The sequence below is a fragment of the Podarcis tiliguerta genome, assembly GCF_965153285.1.
Source record: "Podarcis tiliguerta genome assembly, chromosome: 10".
Lineage (NCBI taxonomy): Eukaryota > Metazoa > Chordata > Lepidosauria > Squamata > Lacertidae > Podarcis > Podarcis tiliguerta.
Genome location: NC_139543.1, coordinates 6,124,604 through 6,144,259, shown reverse-complemented (window position 1 = coordinate 6,144,259; position 19,656 = coordinate 6,124,604). Strand labels below are relative to the sequence as shown.

Sequence of the window (19,656 nt, the reverse complement as noted above, 5' to 3'; positions counted from 1 at the left end):
AGAACAATATCAGAATTGATGTGCCATTTTTACTTCTTCAGTTATTAGTACAGTGGTGCCCCGCAAGACGAATGCCTCGCAAGACGGAAAACCCGCTAGACGAAAGGGTTTTCCGTTTTGGAGGTGCTTCGCAAAACGAATTTGCTATGGGCTTGCTTCGCAAGACGAAAATGTCTTGCGATTCCTGGGGTTTTTCCCCCCTCCCCCCCTTTTTCCTAAGCCCCTAGGCCGCTTAACAGCTGTTCGCTAAGCCGCTTAACAGCTGTTTGCTAAGCCGCTTAACAGCTGATCTAAGCCGCTTATCAGCTGATCTAAGCCGCTAATAGCCTTTTAGCAGCTAATCCGCTAATCCCTTAAGCCTTTAATAGCCGCTAATAGCCGCTAAACCGCTAATAGCGCTAATCCGCTAATGGGCTTGCTTCGCAAGACGAAAAAAACCGCAAGACGAAGAGACTCGCGGAACGGATTCTTTTCGTCTTGCGAGGCACCACTGTATTCAGTTGGATATGAGAGGATAGAAACTCCAGCATTTGTTATTATAACATGTATATTTTCCACCTAAAATACAATGCATTTGAAACCTGTGTATTTTCTCTTAAAGGCTTTAGCTGAAAAATGCCATCAGATTGTGTCTGTTGAATTTAATGAATCCCCACATGTTTCTGATGCAGCTTTTAAAGCACTTGCTAAATGTAAACTTGTCAAGATGAAAATACAAGGTTAGTGATGACATAGTATAATAGTTCCTGCAAAATAGTTGTATGTGCTACCTTTTTACCATGGCGTTGGCTCTTTGACATAAATAGACGTGTGCATAAGTAGACATGCATTTTGTGACTGAAAAAGCTATTTTGCCAAATGTAACCTAATTGTTGTTTTGTGATTTCAATAGGGAGTAATCGGATTACTGACCTAACTTTCAAACTCATAAGCAAATCCTGGCCTCATATGAAACACATTTGTGTGTCTGACTGCCAGAAGATAACAGATTTGAGTCTCAAGATGATTGCACCGCTGCCTGATATTGTTGGACTGAAATTATCAGATTGTATAAGGTATTCCGTTACATTCAAATGACTGTGTGGGTTATTCATTTTAACAAAATTGCAAATTAGCAAAAAAATGTGTTCGCCTCCATGCCTACAAATAAGCACACAGAACAGTGAAAAGGTCTGTGCCCCACTGTAACACCACAATATGCTAGACCAGGGGTTGGCAAGGTTTACCTCGCCTGGGCCGGTTCACTCCAGTGGAGATCCCTCCGTGGGCTGGATTGCTCCCGCGATTTGCGGCGTCTGCGCAGACACAATTTCCGGCACCACAGAAGCGAGTCCCCGCTCTGCACTGCGCCGGTTTAGCACAGCACGTGGGGACTCACCGAGTGGGTGGCTCAGTTCGGGGGCTGCTCGTGGGCCGGTTAAATGACCCCCATGGGCCGCTTGTGGCCCATGGGCCTTAGGTTGCCTACCCCTGTGCTAGACCAACCAGCACATTATATTTGTAGAACAGGACATCAACAGCTTCCTTCCCCAGATGTAGTGCAGCAACAGTGATAAAATGTAGACTGCAACAAAGGACATGGCAGAGACAACAAGACTGGGGGTGGTGTGGGCAAGTGTCTACCAGTTAAATGCATTACAGGGCCACTCTAGTAAAAGCATCATAAAGCTACCCATTTGAGTGAGACAACAAGAACCACTTATTTTTGTGTAGTCCTACTGAAGTTAGTGGACTACTGTTCAGTAAATTATTTCAATTTAGTGGGTGACATTCCATAGATGGGACACGGGTGGTGCTGTGGGTTAAACCACAGAGCCTAGGACTTGCCGATCAGAAGGTCGGCGGTTCGAATTCCCGCGATGGGTGAGCTCCCGTTGCTCGGTCCCTGCTCCTGCCAACCTAGCAGTTCAAAAGCACATCAAAGTGCAATTAGATAAATAGGTACCACTCCAGTGGGAAGGTAATCGGCGTTTCCATGCGCTGCTCTGGTTCACCACAAGCGGCTTAGTCATGCTGGCCACATGACCCGGAAGCTGTATGCCAGCTCCCTCGGCCAATAAAGCAAGATGAGCGCCGCAACCCCAGAGTCAGCCACGACTGGACCTAATGGTCAGGGGTCCCTTTAAGGTAAAGGTAAAGGTACCCCTGCCCATACGGGCCAGTCTTGACAGACTCTAGGGTTGTGCGCCCATCTCACTCAAGAGGCCGAGGGCCAGCGCTGTCCGAAGACACTTCCGGGTCACGTGGCCAGTGTGACATCGCTGCTCTGGCGAGCCAGAGCCGCACACGGAAACGCCGTTTACCTTCCCGCTAGTAAGCGGTCCCTATTTATCTACTTGCACCCGAGAGTGCTTTCGAACTGCTAGGTTGGCAGGCGCTGGGACCGAACAACAGGAGCGCACCCCGCCACGGGGATTCGAAACGCCGACCTTTCGATCGGCAAGCCCTAGGCGCTGAGGCTTTAACCCACAGCGCCACCCGCGTCCCAGGGGTCCCTTTACCTATACCTTATTCCATACATACCATCCTTGTGTTTGCAATAGAAATCTACTTGTGTAGTGGGATTTTGGGATTCTCTTCTCTCTTTCAGTCTCCTGTGTGCTTCTGACCATATGGAGTTGAGGGACTGTGGGAGGCAGTGGGAAGGAAATGGAAGTCCTGTTGAATGAACAGATTACTGCTCGCACTGCCTTGACTCTCACCCACAGTGAGAGTCATAGGTGTCAACTCCCTGGAGCCTGGGTGCCTGAGCACCCATAACTTTTGGTGCCAGGGCCATGCATGCTGCATGGCACCCACGGCCCCAGGCACCCATGGTCATGGAGCCAAGTTGGCACTCCTGGTGAGAGTCAAGTTTTGGAAGTAAGTCCAGTTCATTTTAATGAGACTTCCTTCTTAGAGAACATTGCCATTTAGCTACCAGATGGAAACAGGTTTCCAACAATCTCATTGTTTAGCTTGTAGTTCTGAAAAAACTAGCATTGTAGTACCCACTTTTGTAATAGTTGCAGAGGCAAATATTGACTGCTGTATAGTTTAGTTATAGATGATCTTGCATTCAGATGCTAGTTTTTAGGGCATTATTAGAATTGTGACATATATCAGATAACTTATTTTCTATTTGTTTTAGAGTCAGTGATGGAGGACTAAAAGCATTTACTGATGGTGCTTCAGGCTCAAATATAAGAGAACTCAGCTTGGCCAATTGTTCCTATATCACTGACAGTGCTATCATAAAAATAGCCCACAGGTACCATAATGCCATATATATTATTTGTTTGGTGAAACATAACAGATACGTTTCAGGAATGTTGCTTCAAATTCTTGTTAAAATCAATCTTGTTTGTGATATCTAGCTTAGGAAAAGATGTTGTGCATAGTACATACAGCAAAGTGAGTTGTTGTGACTAAGCCCTGTTGAAATCAATGGAATTCCCAGCTCAGTTGTAATGTTTTAGGAGTCATTTCAATGGAGCTTCTTAGGAACTGTTCATAGAATTTAGGTTGGAATCCAATAATTACCTGTGAATAAGCCCCATTGAACTCAGCGAATCTTACTTCTGAATAGACAAGCACAGGACTATAAATAATTTAACCGTGAATCACATACCCATTAATGTCTCAGCTATTTTTTCTGTTTTGTCACTTTATTTCAAACTGACAACTTAAAAATGATTCATAGGATTCAATATTCAAAATTTCTGATATTCTACAAGTGTTTAGAAAATTATTTTTCTTCCCTAATACCTGTAGATAATTTTATTTATTGCTGGTTTTTATATGGCTGTGTGTGTTTGTGTGTGTGTGTGTCTATATTTATGCATAATTTGTTTTTCGTTATAATTATCAGATCAAAACACAGCAGTTTTGTTTTGGGGATCCAAAAGGCCATATAAGTTCTATGTATCAAATAGGCTTTGGGCTTATGTTCTTTGAGTATACATGGCAAACTACTTTTGAAACTCCAAGAACATCTCAAAACTGTTGAAAGGGCAGGTGGGGTGGGAGTGGGGGTTGTTACTCAAAGGGAAAAGGGAAAAATTCCACTGGGTATATGCAAGTCCCAGGCATACCTGAAGTTGCTTTTTTACAATCAGTGTCTGTGTTCTAGTACCTAATAATAATGACAATTTCCATTTATTGAAAAAGGATCTATTTACTGGTCTCCTTTGGCTAATTTGTTCATGTGAATGTTCCATATTTTATTTTGAAGCTGAGAATGCCTGACATGAACAAAACGGTCAAAAGAGGAAATGAGAAAAGCTTGAAAAAACATTTACATGTTTTTAAAATACTGAACAGGAATAGTGAGGCAGGCTACAATACAGCCTAACACTGAAGTGCCCAATAACTAATTTAAAACAATATTTATAGGATGGTCTTAGTTAGTATCTTAGGGTATCCTGTTTTGTGAGCAGGTAAATGAACATTTTTATTGTAATTTTGGAAGTGTCCTATGAAAACCTAAGCCAAAAGTTGCACAGGTATGGCATAATAAGAAAAGAAATAACAAGATCTATTTTTTTTAAGGTGCCACAATCTGATTTATCTGAATTTGCGTTATTGCCAATCTGTGACTGATGCTGGAATTGATGCTTTGACACAGATCTCCTCACTTGCATATCTTAATATTTCTGGAATTAATGTCACAGACCAGGTAAAAATGAAAACACAAAGGCATGGCAATGTGTTCCTGTATGCTCTTAGTATTGCTGTGCCAGCACTTTCTGTGAGTCACAGAGATATTTTCTGTATTATTCTCAATTTCTTTTCTTAATTCTTAACATCCTCTTTGTCTTTTGGTCACTGTAGCACATTGGAAGGAACAAGAAATAGAACAGCATTCAAAAATAAGGGATTACAGCAAGATATGAGCTAAATAGGATAAACTGTAAAGTTTGTGGGTTGGGTTATTGAAACGAGATAACTGGAAAAAATGTTTTTTATTAATCTAATAATTTTCATTCTAAGGTTCTTCAGTTAACACAACCAATCTTTCTTGCATGTTCACTGTTGACTTATAAAGGTTTGAGACCAAGTATTCACAGCAGTAGCAAAACAGAGTCTCTTTGGAGTGCGAGGCATGGAAGATCATGGAACTAAGACTAGTTCATGACTTACAGTATTGAAATATCGATATCTGTTACACCAGAGGCTTAATACAGACATTTTAAAGCTTATTAGTGTTCAAGAAACTATTGAAAGTACAGATAGCAGCATATGGCGACAAGGAAGTACAGTTAATGGCTAAACTAGATGTGATGTTAATTGTATGAATGCAACAATGTGAACAAATTTTTAAAATATAGATTACATTCATGAGGTGTCCTGAGTAGCATTGGGACTGTAGGAGGTAGGTGTTTTCTCCTCCTCCTGCGAAACACCCTCCCTTTCGAAATTGCTATTTGCATTCAGAGGGGAGTTTATTTTTGGTTACTGTCCTCCCCACCACCTGAGGGTCTGATGTACACCAGGCTGTTTACATTTAAAAAGCCAGATATGTTAACTGGACATATGGGAAACCATGTTCAATTGTCTTAACAAAGTTGATAAAATGATAGCATGTCGTATAGAAGGGGTAAGTGCAGGGGCATAGCTAGATGCTCCGACACACTTTTGTGAAATGGCTGCTTTGTCCATATGCATGATGCCCCATACTTGCAAAATCCAGGCTTCAAAAAGATTTGCATTTAAAGTTTTCTCCCCCCCCCCCCTTTTGCAATCACAGATTTAGTTGCAGTTAATAAATGGAGGGTGTGATTCATTCTAGTGTTATGTGCAAACCAGCACTTGTGATTGGTCTCTTCCCAGACAAACCTTGAGCAGTGAGCCAAGAACAAATCTGTTCAATCATAGTAAGCCACAAACCATGCCTTATTGTGATGGATGAACCAGCTCAATGAAGCACTTCATCTGTCTGTCTGTCTATATCTATCATCTATCTATCTATCTATCTATCTATCTATCTATCTATCTATCATCTCTCTCTCTCTCTCTCTCTCTATCATCTATCTATCTATCATCTATCTATCTATCTATCTATCTATCATCTATCTATCTATCGATCATCTTCTGTGTTTTTAGAACAAGTCTGTTTTACTTCTAAAATGTAAATTCAGCCATTTCTGTTAGTTCTCTCTTTCCCTTGTGGAAGATGGAAAGCTGTATTGCATTTAGGGTGTCTTTTTATACCTGTCGTGCAAAGGTCATGTAAGCTCTATTCTAACATTCTTGTGTCTTAAGTTTTTCATTAAAATGGATGTAAGGATGTTTGATCTTTCTAGTGGCAAGCATGCTTCAGTTCAGAAAGATATCGTCCTGAGGGCTCTGGGAGCATAAACATCTAAAAATAAGTTTTGGGGAAAAATACATCCTACATACTAATAACTTTCTAGCATACTTTGTTGACTTAAACAAGAACCAATGTTTATAATTTGAATAATATGCAACATATGAGATACTAAAGATAAGAAATATTCTTGCTATGTGGAAATTAATATTTTGCCGTGACCCTTTTTCTTGAAAAAATAACTACTACATTTATTCAGTGTTTACTGCACTTTTATTTTGGCTTATAATAAAAGACATAGTGAAATACAAGAACTGATACATTACTAAAAGCAAAGGGCTCAGAGTGGATGTGATTGCTGTAATTGTTACAGTGGAGGTTGTATATTTTAACACAATCATATCGCAATATTGTTTGCCTTTGGAAAAATTAATTATCCAGCCGTATTCAAAATCTACCCTTCCCCAATCATTTTCAACTGGCTAGTCTTCCAACACTGCTGACCTTTTTCTTTTTCATATGTCTTTAAAAAAATTCTTAACAATATACAGTATTTAGGAACACACTTGTCAAGATGGCCCTGCCAAAGGTCCCAAGGATTCTCAGAATCTCTTATCTTCAAAAGCACTCTGATAGGACCCTTGCTTGGAAAGTTTGGTTGCCCTATTTCATCACAGGATCTCTTTATATTTATATTATACATTCTCCAGTGGACAGTAAGGTAAAGGTACCCCTGCCCGTACAGGCCAGTCTTGACAGACTCTAGGGTTGTGCGCTCATCTCACTCTAGAGGCCGGGAGCCAGCGCTGTCCGCAGACACTTCCGGGTCACGTGGCCAGCATGACGAAGCTGCTCCGGCGAACCGGCACCAGAGCAGCACACAGAAACACCGTTTACCTTCCCGCTATAAAGCGGTACCTATTTATCTACTTGCACTTAAGGGTGCTTTCGAACTGCTAGGTGGGCAGGAGCTGGGACCGAACGACGGGAGCTCACACCGCCGTGGGGATTCGAACCGCCAACCATGCGATTGGCAAGTCCTAGGCGCTGAGGTTTTACCCACAGCGCCACCCGCGTCCCACCCAGTGGACAGTAGGACATCCCCAAATGGAATATTAAGTTCTTCCCATTTCGCAAGGCAGGAAAATGTCACCACTCCAATGGAATCTGTTTGCCCCCTCTCTTGGAGTGACAGTTCATTTTCCTGCCTAGTTTGACATAGTATTACATTAGCCCAGCTCTCGCGATCTGCATTCTAGCCAGTAATTTCATTAATTTCCCTCTATCATATTTTCAATTACCTTTGTGCACTGTGTGACTGCTGAAGTGATTGCCTGAGAGTGTCATTTTAATTATTTACTTCAAACCAATTATTTGCACTGTGTGAGAAACTATACATTTTCTTCCTGACTGTGGCTTTAATTTCCTTTCTGAGTTGAGAGAAGTGGTCAGTATTTTTAACCTGAGTGCCCTATCTTTAGGCATCTAAACTTGTACTGATGTATCAAAACATAGGGATTGACGTCCAGATGTACTGAACACGTAAGCTTTCCTTTGATCTTATATCCTGTGAAAAACTGAGCTGCTAATTTTAATAAAGCACAACATCTGAATCCAATTTGGAGACCGATTGTTGCCCAAGGCAATAAAGTAAAGATACGTAATACAAGTAAGGGGACTCACATAGCCTTGTGGGACATATTTTGGAGAAGAAAAGCCTAAGGAGTAAACCCTACACAAATTTGTTGTTGTTTTTTCCTTAAATATTTTATTAGGTTTTTTACACAAAAAATAAGACAAAAAAACAACAACAAAAGCAGAAAAATACAAAGTTACAAAAACACAGAACAACAAAAAACATCAAAAAGAAAAAGCAATAATAAAAACAATTCCATCTTCATAATATTTCTTGCATTTACTTACTTCTCCGACTTCCCCACACCTGCCTTCACTGTATTCCAAATCATATATTTAATCAGCAAATCCCTTCCCTCTGTCTTAATTGATCTTTGTCTTAATTTTGGTATCTTAATATAACTTGATCTCCTTAATATCTTAAAATATTAAATCTTTTAATTTTACAACTTTTTACTAATAACCTTTTACATTCAATCTGATGTCATTCTAACATTCGTTGATCTTATAATATTTCTGTAGATAATCTTTGAATTTCTTCCAGTCTTCTTCCACCGTCTCTTCTCCCTGGTCTCTGATTCTGCCGGTCATTTCAGCCAATTCCATATAGTCCATCTAAACCCTACACAAATTTGGAGTAGAGTCCCTAAGATGGCTGTATGGGTCCTTGGACCCCTTCTTCTGGCAACTCCTGCAGCCAAGCTGGTGCCAAATGTCTTACCATGCTTTCCTTTGGACCACATCAACACGGCAAGGTGTGTCTTGTCATCTGGGCATCCCAGAACCTCCATATACACTGCCCAGGCTTGCACCCCAGGGTGCTGCTAATGCACCCTGGAGGCGCACTCCATTGTCTCTCAAGACAAATGGATGCCAACAACAAGTGTGAATTGTGAGACTTGTCTTTCTTCCAGATCTGCTTCCTCTCCACATGCCAGTCATTTCATTTATGTTTTCTAATTTAAAAGGCAGGACCAAGCTTGTTCTTTTGGTTAAAGAACGAATACCATATTGACTTTTAAATCACCTGAAGACTGGCTATTGAAAAGCACATAAAACACAGTAGAGCCTTAAGCAAAGTGTAATGTTTGAGGAGGAGTAATATTCAGTACCGTAAGCATTAGAAGCATGTCCCTAATGTCATTTGTGGCATGATGGAGTGTATGCTTGTCTCAAACATACAGTAAACCTAACTGTAAGGGTGGCTGAGTTTTTATCAATAGTATCTCTTAGAGTGGTGAATGGCACTGTTTAGCAGGAAGAAAATCGAATGAAAATCCTCGCTATTACATATATTTACGTGGCTGTTTATTTGTATATATTTTGAAATTTTATATATGGATGTTTTATGGTGGCCTATGTTTGTAATGCCTAGTAAAGGTTTGGCAAAGTGGAAGTAAACAGTAAACCAGTACAGATTTGGCATTGGCCTTTTTAGTGGAGAATGCATAAATTCTTTTACTCTCTCCACACTCCCAAATGGTGAAAACTGCCATAACTGAAAATCCAAGGATTCCTTTGACATAAGGCTATTTGCCCTGTATCCCAAATGATTTAGTCAAGGTTTAATAGTTATGTATTCTACAGAAGTTGGTAGTAAGTAGGGAGTCCTTATCCTTTGTTTGTTTGTGTGTGTGTGTGTGTGTGTGTGTATGGATTGAATTATGAAAACAGGCTGTTTCCTTCTGCTTTTTCATTCATACTTTGTTTCCTTCAAACATGAAAAGCTGTCAAAAGACCTTTTATTATGCAGTAAAATTTTACACATATACCATGAACATGTCCTACTTTTTCCACGTAATAATGTTCTTAACACGCACTACATTTTGTTCTTTCAGCTAACCATTTCACGAGCATTTTCACAACACGTTTTTCTCTCTTGGTTGGATTCAAGGAATTAGTACAAAAGCAATACGCTTGCTTATTTACAGATGTGAGTGGGTGTTTGCAGATATACTTGGAATTCACAATTTAACTCGCTGATAATGCAGTAGCTTCCTCTCTGTTGAAGATAAGTGTCACAGAAATTGGAGCAGGAGTTCAGAGACACAGGCGTCCCTTGAAAAACCCACTTTTCCCCTTTACAAACTAGCGCCTTTCCCTTCTATGAGAAGTGAGGCTACAGGGAACCAGACAGAGGGCCTTCTCGGTAGTGGCGCCCACCCTTTGGAACGCCCTCCCATCAGATGTCAAAGAGATAAACAACTATTGTACCTGACATTCAGAAGACATCTGAAGGCAGCCCTGTTCAGGGAAGTTTTTAATATGTAACGCTGTATTGTTTTTAACACTTGATTGGAAGCCGCCCAGAGTGGCTGGGGAAACTCAGCCAGATGGGCGGGGTATAAATAATAAATAATAATAATAATAATAATAATAATAATAATAATAATAATAATTCTACAGCAGCCTATTCCTTGCAATAGTGAGCGCCTTGCAGAGCCATGCAGAGACCTAATTCAGTGCCTCCCATCAGGCCCACGCCAGGCAGATTAATGGGTTCTGCTGTAAATTGAGGGCATGCACCATACACGTGTCTTACACACACACTGCCTGGAAAGGATAACTTCATAACTATGTTTTGTGAATGGAAAACCGTGTTTTATGAATGAAACTCATGTCAAATGATACAGTGAACCAGAAGGTGGGCAGGAGAGTAGTGTTTTGCTCATATTTCACCCCAGCAGCCACCTCCGAAGTCAGTAGCCAGGAAAGTTGGAAACTACTCAACGGGCTATGAATGTGTCAGGGGGTTGCTTGTCCGTAGAAGACAGGAACTGCCAAGCAGCGGAATTGGAGCAAGACCAAGAAGACTATATCTGGGAGGGAGAAGGAGACGGGTAGTTAAAATGGCTGGAGAGGTAAATAAAATGTGTCTGAATATGAATGGCGGTTTGAGGCAGGCAATTCACAAAGTATCATTGTTATGTACTGTGTTGAATAGGATCCAAACTGCAGCAGTCTGATTGGTCCTAGAACAATAGGATCCAAAACGCAGCTGTCTGATTGGTCCTAGAACAATAGGATTCAGAATGCAGCAGTATGATTGGTTGGCAGAAGCCACCCAATCCAGCTCCAGATAGAAGTGAATCTACAACCTGATTGGCCTACAGGAGAATTCCGGAATTAGCCAGAACGTGCAGCCCATTGTGTAAATAATTTATATAAAGCAGATACTTTGAGGGGACTTTCATTCCCTCCTCACCACTATGAGCTGAATAAAGAGCATGAAATCCACTCTCGACTCTGAGTATATTTCAGTCATGCTTGACAAGTTTAGGAACTATGTAACCACGGACAGAGGTGTAGCAAGGCCAGGTGGTACCCGTTGCGGAATTTTTTTTGTCACTCCCCCATTTGAAATTATTAAAAGAAGGAAAAATAAGATACTTAACAATTGCAAGTGTTCTTTTCTGGTTTATTTACTTAACATTGCGTAAGCACTTAAAACCCCTGTAGACTCCGTGGCTTCAATATCAGCCAGAAACAAATTTCTTCTAACCCACCACCCCATTGCTCTGTTCACTGGCCTGGATGGTAGAACTTGAACCTTGCACACTATTTTGCAATAGGTAGGCCTAATAATGGAATTGCCCTAATAAGGATGTGTGTTTTCCTTATGATTCGGTGCAGCTCCCTTTACTTTTACAATGCCTTTTAAAACAGGTGGCTAATCTGTGTCCCTCCAGGTGCTGCTGGACTACAACTCCCATCATTCCTATTGGCCATACTAGCTGGGACCAGTGGGGGATGTAGTCCAGCAACATCTGGAGGGACACAGACTAGCCCCCAGCCCCCTGTTTTAAAGCTGACCGTGTAATGCACCATATCAGAAGCACAAATCCCTTTCAAGGGGCCATTTCCCTCTCATCCTCCTTGTGTTTTTTCTGAACAACTCTGCAACTCAAACGCTTGCTCATTCTTTTGAGACATTTGAGTTAGTCCTAACTCAATGTCTCTTTTGAGACATTTGAGTTAGTTGTTCAACTTCAACTATTGGGCTGTTGTTGTTGTTTTAATTAAACGGACCATTTCAAAAAGAAACTGATGTTCTTAGGCTGCAGTTATACACCTCCTTTCCTGGGATGAATTCCCATGGGACTCAGTGCAGCTTAATTCTAAGTAGTAGAAGAAGAAGAAGAGTTTGGATTTGATATCCCGCCTTTCACTCCCTTTAAGGAGTCTCAAAGCGGCTAACATTCTCCTTTCCCTTCCTCCCCCACAACAAACACTCTGTGAGGTGAGTGGGGCTGAGAGACTTCAGAGAAGTGTGACTGGCCCAAGGTCACCCAGCAGCTGCATGTGGAGGAGCGGAGAGGCGAACCCGGTTACCCAGATTACGAGACTACCGCTCTTAACCACTACACCACACTGGCTCTCTGTAGACATGCAAAGGAGGGCACAGATGTTTAAGCACCGTCTCAGCAGCTCACTGAACAATGAGAAACAATTTTCACGCTAACGTGAATATATTCTTATATTAATTCTCTCCTGAAATGGTGATGTATGGATCTTAACTTGTGCCTCTTTGGGGTGTTAGGAGGCACTGATGTATCTCTTGGCTGAATCAAACTGAGAACGCATCATCCAGCTTCTGTGTTTGAAAGACATGTTTGTTTATTATTTTTATTATTAGTTGCTGAATACCTGGCACACATGGACTGCAATAATCAAATGGACATAGAGAAGCAGGGGGTAAACGTCTTGGTAGCTTTATTGTAAATATCCCTGCTACGTAAGAATAGCCTTGCCTGATCAAACCAAAGGGTCCTGTTCTCCCCCTCTTGTCCGTCTCCAGCTAAGGCAGGGAAAGTGGCGGAGTTAGCTGCATGGGTGCCCAGAGCCCATTCTGTGCACTCGGGGGGGGGGCTGCACGGGGGGGGCAACACGATCCACTGCTGCGGCAGGGTGATCCACTGCGCGTGAAGGTGGTGCGATCTGCCGCTCACAGGGACAGCTGGGTGAGCCCCCCCCCCGGTGTGCCTTTTTGTCACCCCCCCTCAGGGAAGACACCCAGGGCGGACCGCCCCCACCGCCCCCCCTTCCTACGCCCCTGACCACACACACTCCGGTTTTGCTGAACAACTCCTATGGTGTTTTGTGATGTTTTCATTGCATTTTGTTTCAACTGGGGCAGTTATAGCAGACTAGGATTATGCAGATTGTAGAGGGAAGGACATACAAACAATCGAGTGCACAAACCCATGGCTTCTAAGTTTCCAACTATGTTTTGTTTTGGTAAAAGAACGCATGTTTGAAAAGGTAATGGGGGGGGGGACCTACAGCACTGAATAACAGCAAAGCAAAATAAATACATTATGTAGTATAACAGGTTTTTTACATACGTGTGCCAATAAACTAATATTTGTCTAAAACATTTTTAGGCTTTGGATGCTCTTGGCAAACTCTGGAAAATAAAGGAGATTATTATATCAGAATGCAGGCTGTTAACTGATGCAGGAATTAAGGTAAAATAAGATCCTATGCTATGTATGTTACAAGCATCAGTACATGTATGTCACTCTTGAACACGTCTGATTTACAATGAAATAGTAAATATGCTGAGGTTTTTTTTTTAAAACTGTTGAAACATGTTGCCATTAGGAAAATGTACTCAAGCCATGGCTGTTTTCCTTTACATGCCAACTTGGGCTCTTTAATTGTCCTTTCAGCTCCAGACCATTCTGACCTTTTTATTTTACAACACTTTTTTATATTGCACATTATTGTGTGCTACTTTTATGATTTTTATAGCTTTTAGCTTATGATATATTGTGTATTTACATTTTCTTTGTTTTATTCTTTTTGTAAACTGCCCTGGAAATATAATTGAAGGGCTGTAAAACCACTTTACATAAATAAATAGTGGCTTGCGTAGAGTGTTCCAGGAAATTTAAGGATGAGTTGAGATTTGAATTGGCGGTTTCAGTTTCTTAGCTCATATTGTTAACCACTGCGCTGCTCCCGCTCTGAACTCCTGAGCCTTATAGATGCAAATGTGGGCAAAGGAAGCTACAGTGACTGAGAGTTTTGGAATGTGGAAAGAGATAATATTCAGCCCAGGAAGGGAGATTTAACTAGAACATTTTAAGAAGTGAAAAAGGTCTCTGCACAGCAACCAATGGCAGTTTTGCCTTTACTTTTTAGCAGGGCTTATTTAAAACAGGATGTGTTTTTGGCAGCGGCTGCTATGCAGCCCTCATGGGATTCTGATAAGATGGCTGAGACAGAAAACAGATTGTGGATAGAAAATTGCAGCTTTGCAATAAAAATGGTGTCCCGTCATTTGTGTCTGGTGTATGCTAAAAAGAGAGAGAAAGGGCTGAGGACAGATTTCTGGGGAAAACTCAGCAGAAGGAAGCTGAAATGACCATCACGAAGGAAGTAACTATTTCAAGAACAGGAGAAAATCTTAGACACCTATAATGTTAGTAGTGGAGGAGAAAACTTGTGCAAGCATAGAAAGAGACTCTTTGGTGAATCAATCTAGCAAAATATTAACCCTGCATTAGAAATAACATGGTTTCACTACAAACACATACAGTTGCTATGTTTTAATCTATATTCCGAAAAATGCCCAAAAATCTTGCACAAAAATCACAGTGATCATCACATTTTATCAAGTAACGACTATGAAAATAATGACTATTCTATCCTATGAATTAGTACCTTTCCGCCATAAAATTCAAGCATCCATCAATCTATTGTTGGATTCATTATCTACAGCCACACAGAGCTGGTTTGAATTTTGCTGCTCTGTATGCATGTGATAATGCACAAGCACACAGTTGACAGAATAATTTATTCTTTGGAGAATAGTTATGAATGGAGTTTCCAGTGTGCCTCCATGTTCCTAGTTTATTGTAATGTAAAGAGCAACTGTGTTAAAAGTACAGATATCCTGTCTAATTTATGGAAAGCCATTATGTAGTCATCTGGGCTTTCATACAGACATCAGGAAAAGCATTTAGAGAAAGCTGCGTGGAACTGAAACTTTATTTAAATGGGATTAACAATTTCTCTCCCACAAAGCCAATTCCTTAAAGCTAATCAAAATTTCCAAGGAACATGTCTTTTTTGCTTGCTACAGTGACTTTAATCACTTCTTTATAAGTGGTGTAACATCTTCATATAGGATGCAACTTGGATCCATCTGCTAGGGGCCATGTGAGCCAATGCGATGATGACGTAGATGGAGATTCTTGACTCCTAACATCATGCAACAGATTGTAGTTAGACTGTGAGCTTTAATCTTTCCCAGTTCTCTTCTTTCAGCACTAGATGTTGAGGGCTACTTGCACTATCAGATGTTTTAAAATTTTGTGGGGAACACACCAACACCATGTGCCGAGTTTCTCAATTCCTTCTCAAAGAGATAAGTCCTCGCTCCAAGAATATCCTGATATTTATAAATAAACCAAATCTTCTTAAAAAAATTACTACCTCCCAACACCAATAATCATCATTATTTTTCCCAGGGATTGTATTTTTGTGTGTGCAATTTTAATTCTTTCTTCTTGTTCATTATTGGAGGATATGTTCCGCTTAAATAAACAAGAATGAAAAAAACCCCTATTTTTGTATGCCTCTGTTAATTGAGCAAATAGAAACTTGAAGGAGCTGGTGGCTAAGATAAGGTTAACACTTCTCTTCCAGAGTAGTTGTCCCAACTCAATTCAGGGATGCTTTAAAAAGAAGGGAAATCTGGTCGTCTAGTTCGGACCTATATTTCCAGTCTGAATTAGCTCCTACATTGTGAGATGGGCTTTGAAGCCTTGTCTAGAGTATATTCTAAAAATAACCAGCTTACTAAATAAGAGTGTTATTTGAAAAAAGTATACAACAGCTGTTTTCTATCACTTTTATGTGTTAAGATTGCCAGATTATGTTTGGTTCACCAGCGTTGCCAAGGCAGTTTCGCTGAATTATTTTCCCTCTACAAACTGATCAGCGATAAAAATAGAAGTTTGAGACAATGTGATTAATTAGCACAAGTACTTTTTGAAAGCAGGAAGAACTATGGATATGATCTTTTGAGGTTTAAAACTGTTCATCATCAGTTTAGTAAGTTTAAGAGTCTCAAATGTGCACCTTTTTCTCAAGCAGTGAGCATTCCAGGGGTCTAGTGCTTCACAGCGTTTTGCTTCCTTTGGAAGAAAGGATCTCTGAAAACTTATGTCAATTTGCAGTGTTGAAATTTATTTACTAATATACACATACTGGGTGGACAAGATAAAAATACAGTTGTGAAGACTGCACATTTTCTATCTGCAGTATCTGATGTGAGGAGTAATTTCTTAAGAGAGAATGTTGTGTCTTATCAGGGAGATTTAGAAATTTAGGTTTGTTTTATATATTTTTTCATTTAGGTTTTACAAAATTTTATTCAGATTTGCACACATCCATTTCATTTTATACTTGATCAGTCCACTAAGTTCTTTCTCTGGTCAGTCACCACCAAGTTCAGACCCTGTTATCATATATTTTTTTGTCCTTACACTTGTTTACACTGAATCACATTTTATGTCCTTTCACCAAGCTTGAAGCAATTCTTTCTTTCCTTGCAGCCCCTTTTTGTTCTTACCACTACGAAAAATTAATAAATCAAATCCCAGAGCAGTTTGGAGTCTTGAAAGAGCACAGAAGCATGTACAGATCACTCAAATGAGCTTTTCTCGACTGCAACCAGTAAATAACTTAACTCATTAGGGGAGGGAAGTAGCTCAGTTCCACAGCTCATACTTTGCAAGCAGAATGCCCCAGGAGTTATTAGAAAAAAACCTCATATCTGAAACCCTGGAGAGCCACTGTCCATCCGTACCAATGATGGCTGGGCTAGATGGGCCTATGCAGGGCTTTTTAAGGGGGGACTCACAGGAACTCAGTTCCAGCACCTCTCGGGTAGGTTCTGGCAGTTTCTTCTTTTTTTTTTTAATGATATTTATTAAAAGTTTTATAGTTACAGAAAAAAAGAAAAAGACAGTATATATATAAAAAATAAAATAAAATAAAATAAGAGATAATACATCAAAAATAAAAGCAAAGAAAAAACAATACATCCACACAACAACAAAAAACAAAAAAACCCCAAAACATTTAAAAACACATCCATTTTTCATATCTTTATCTTTCAATGACTTATTTCCTCCACCTCCTCCCACCTCCCATTTTTGTATTCCTGTTAATAATTAAATCAGCAAATCCATTCCATCTTTCACTGCTTTCTATCGTTTAATTATCTTGATTTATTTTAACCTCTTACCATCAAAATCTTAAAATTTATCTATACTTAAATCTAAAATCCTTAAATCTTAAATCCTTATCATATTTCTACTAAAGTCATATAATTTCATTCCACCATCTCCCAACATTCCTTAATTATGCTATATTACTCTAAATAAAATTTTAAAAATTTCCAATCTTCTTCCACCGTCTCTTCTCCCTGGTTCTGGCAGTTTCAGCACCTCTCTGGTAGGCTCCATTGCCATTCTAAGAGAAGAGGGAGGTGTTCATGGTGAGTTCCAGCACCTCTTTTTCTAGAAAAATAGCACTGGGCCTATGGTCTAGCTCCGTATAAGGCAGCTTCCTATGTTCCTTTAATATTTTTTCCAGCCATTTGATGAGAGAAAAAGTATATCAAGTATTTGGAGAAGATTAGCAGATTATATTCAGCATGAGTGCATTGTGAAACCTGAAATCTAAGTGCTCTGGGTAAATTTGAGAATGACTGATTGATTGATTGATTTGTGACTTCTGTTCCAGAGATTCTGCCTTGATTTAAGACGCCTAGACCACGTTGATTTATCTTATAACCAGCAGTTAACAAACAATTCATTAAAAAATTTGGCATTCAACTGCCACAGAATTACAATTCTAAGTGTGACTGGTTGTCCCAAGGTATGTATGAAAAGAATGACAACTAGTACTAGAAATTCTGTTACGGAACATATACACTTTGTTCTGCTAAAATCATTGTCAGTGTTGCTTGTATGAGTGCTAAAGGCTTTGGTGGTAATGCCTTAAATAGACCTTAAATATTTTATGAGCTTACTAAAACTTTACCTCTCTTGGCTGTCGCTAATAATTCCTTATTTCCCCCCAAAGTGTATCTTTTTTTGCTTCATTGACAGATCACTGATACCGGCATTCAGTTTGTGGCTGCAGAATGCCCTTTTCTGCACTATTTGGATATTTCAGGCTGCATGTGTATTACTGACAGAACACTTAAGTGTCTGTGGAAAGGTTGCCTTCAACTTCGAATTCTTAAGATGCTGTACTGCCCAAATATTACCAGGTAAGTTGTTCTCTAGATGTCTAGTTTTTATTTATTTCACAAGATTTATATCCCCTTGCTTGTAATAAAAACCCCAAGGTTGTGTACAAAAAGAATAAAATTATTAGTAAAAAAACCCAACACAGTTAAAAACTACTATTTAAATAATTCAGAATTAATTAAAATCAATGATAAGCTAAAAACAGATTGTAAAACATGTCAACATTCTACAAGTCTTAATAAAGGTAAAGGGACCCCTGACCATTAGGTCCAGTCATGACCAACTCTGGGGTTGCGGTGCTCATCTTGCTTTATTGGCCGAGGGAGCCGGCGTACAGCTTCTGGGTCATGTGGCCAGCATGACTAAGCCACTTCTGGCGAACCAGAGCAGCGCACGGAAACACCGTTTACCTTCCCGCCGGAGCAGTACCTATTTATCTACTTGCACTTTGACGTGCTTTCAAACTGCTAGGTTGGCAGGAGAAGGGACCGAGCAACAGGAGTTCACCCCGTCACGGGGATTCGAACCGCTGGCCTTCTGATCAGCAAGTCCTAGGCTCCGTGGTTTAACCCACAGCGTAGGCTTGCCTAAACAAACATGTTTTTAGTGGGCACCCAAAAGTGTACAGTGCAGGTGTCTGATTCATGTCAACAATCAAGTTGTGGATGAGCTTGGTCTTCTTGCGGACTAATCTGTTTGCAGATCAGCACATAAGCTACTTAATAAATGTATATATCATGTACCAAAAGAGTCATCGCAATAACATTCTTGCTAACAAAATAGTCCCAATGATCAACCAGATGCCTTCATCTACCCCAGCTGCAACAAAACATGTTTCTACAGCCACAGCAGGCGCTGTAACTCTCCAGTAGTTTGATTTCACCCTGAAGGCAGACTCTTCCATTGTCTCTCAAGACAGACAGATGTCAACCAACCAAACCTTTAGGTGCAAACTTATACACACTTTTCTGGGAATTAAGTCCCATCGAACACAATGTCTGACCCTGACCACTAGGGCTTCATAGACACATCCATCTTATTGGGGGAAAACAAAGCCACATTCTGTGAAGAACTACTTCTAACTAAATCTTATTAAAATGAACGAAGATTGTGCATATGATGTTCCCAGGGCTATACCTTCTGAGATCAGAAGGGTTGAAACGTAAGAACCCACAAGCACCCATTAGTGCTATTTGCTTTCTCAGATGCAATTTATATGAACAGCATATTGTATAGTCCAGCTTTTACTGTCCTCTCCGGCCAAATTGTTCTTGCCATAATATGCATGTTTTGTTATATTAATCTCACTCCCTCCGGCCCTAAAGCTTGAGCTGCTCAGGGACATGGGGTGAAGGAGAAATGCAAGTCTTTCTTTCACGGCCAAAGTCTCAGCTAAAATTGCCTCTCCTGGCACACTATTTACATTTCATGGGAAGCTTCCATCAGGACAAATAGTAA

The 19,656-nt window shown here is 40.3% G+C and overlaps 1 protein-coding gene across 5 annotated transcripts in view; it reads left to right on the top strand.

Moving 5' to 3' along the window:
• FBXL13 (F-box and leucine rich repeat protein 13) overlaps positions 1 to 19,656 on the top strand; it is a 72,269-nt gene that overhangs the window by 46,655 nt on the left and 5,958 nt on the right. For 4 of the 5 annotated variants that reach the window (XM_083399524.1, XM_083399525.1, XM_083399523.1 and 1 more), the window contains exons 14-20: positions 602 to 719; positions 893 to 1,055; positions 3,131 to 3,250; positions 4,531 to 4,657; positions 13,309 to 13,392; positions 17,687 to 17,821; positions 18,055 to 18,218. In XM_083399524.1, the coding sequence (XP_083255650.1) occupies positions 602 to 719; positions 893 to 1,055; positions 3,131 to 3,250; positions 4,531 to 4,657; positions 13,309 to 13,392; positions 17,687 to 17,821; positions 18,055 to 18,218 (911 nt within the window). The remainder of the gene's footprint in view (positions 1 to 601; positions 720 to 892; positions 1,056 to 3,130; positions 3,251 to 4,530; positions 4,658 to 13,308; positions 13,393 to 17,686; positions 17,822 to 18,054; positions 18,219 to 19,656) is intronic. The other variant, XM_083399526.1, reaches the window with a different exon arrangement.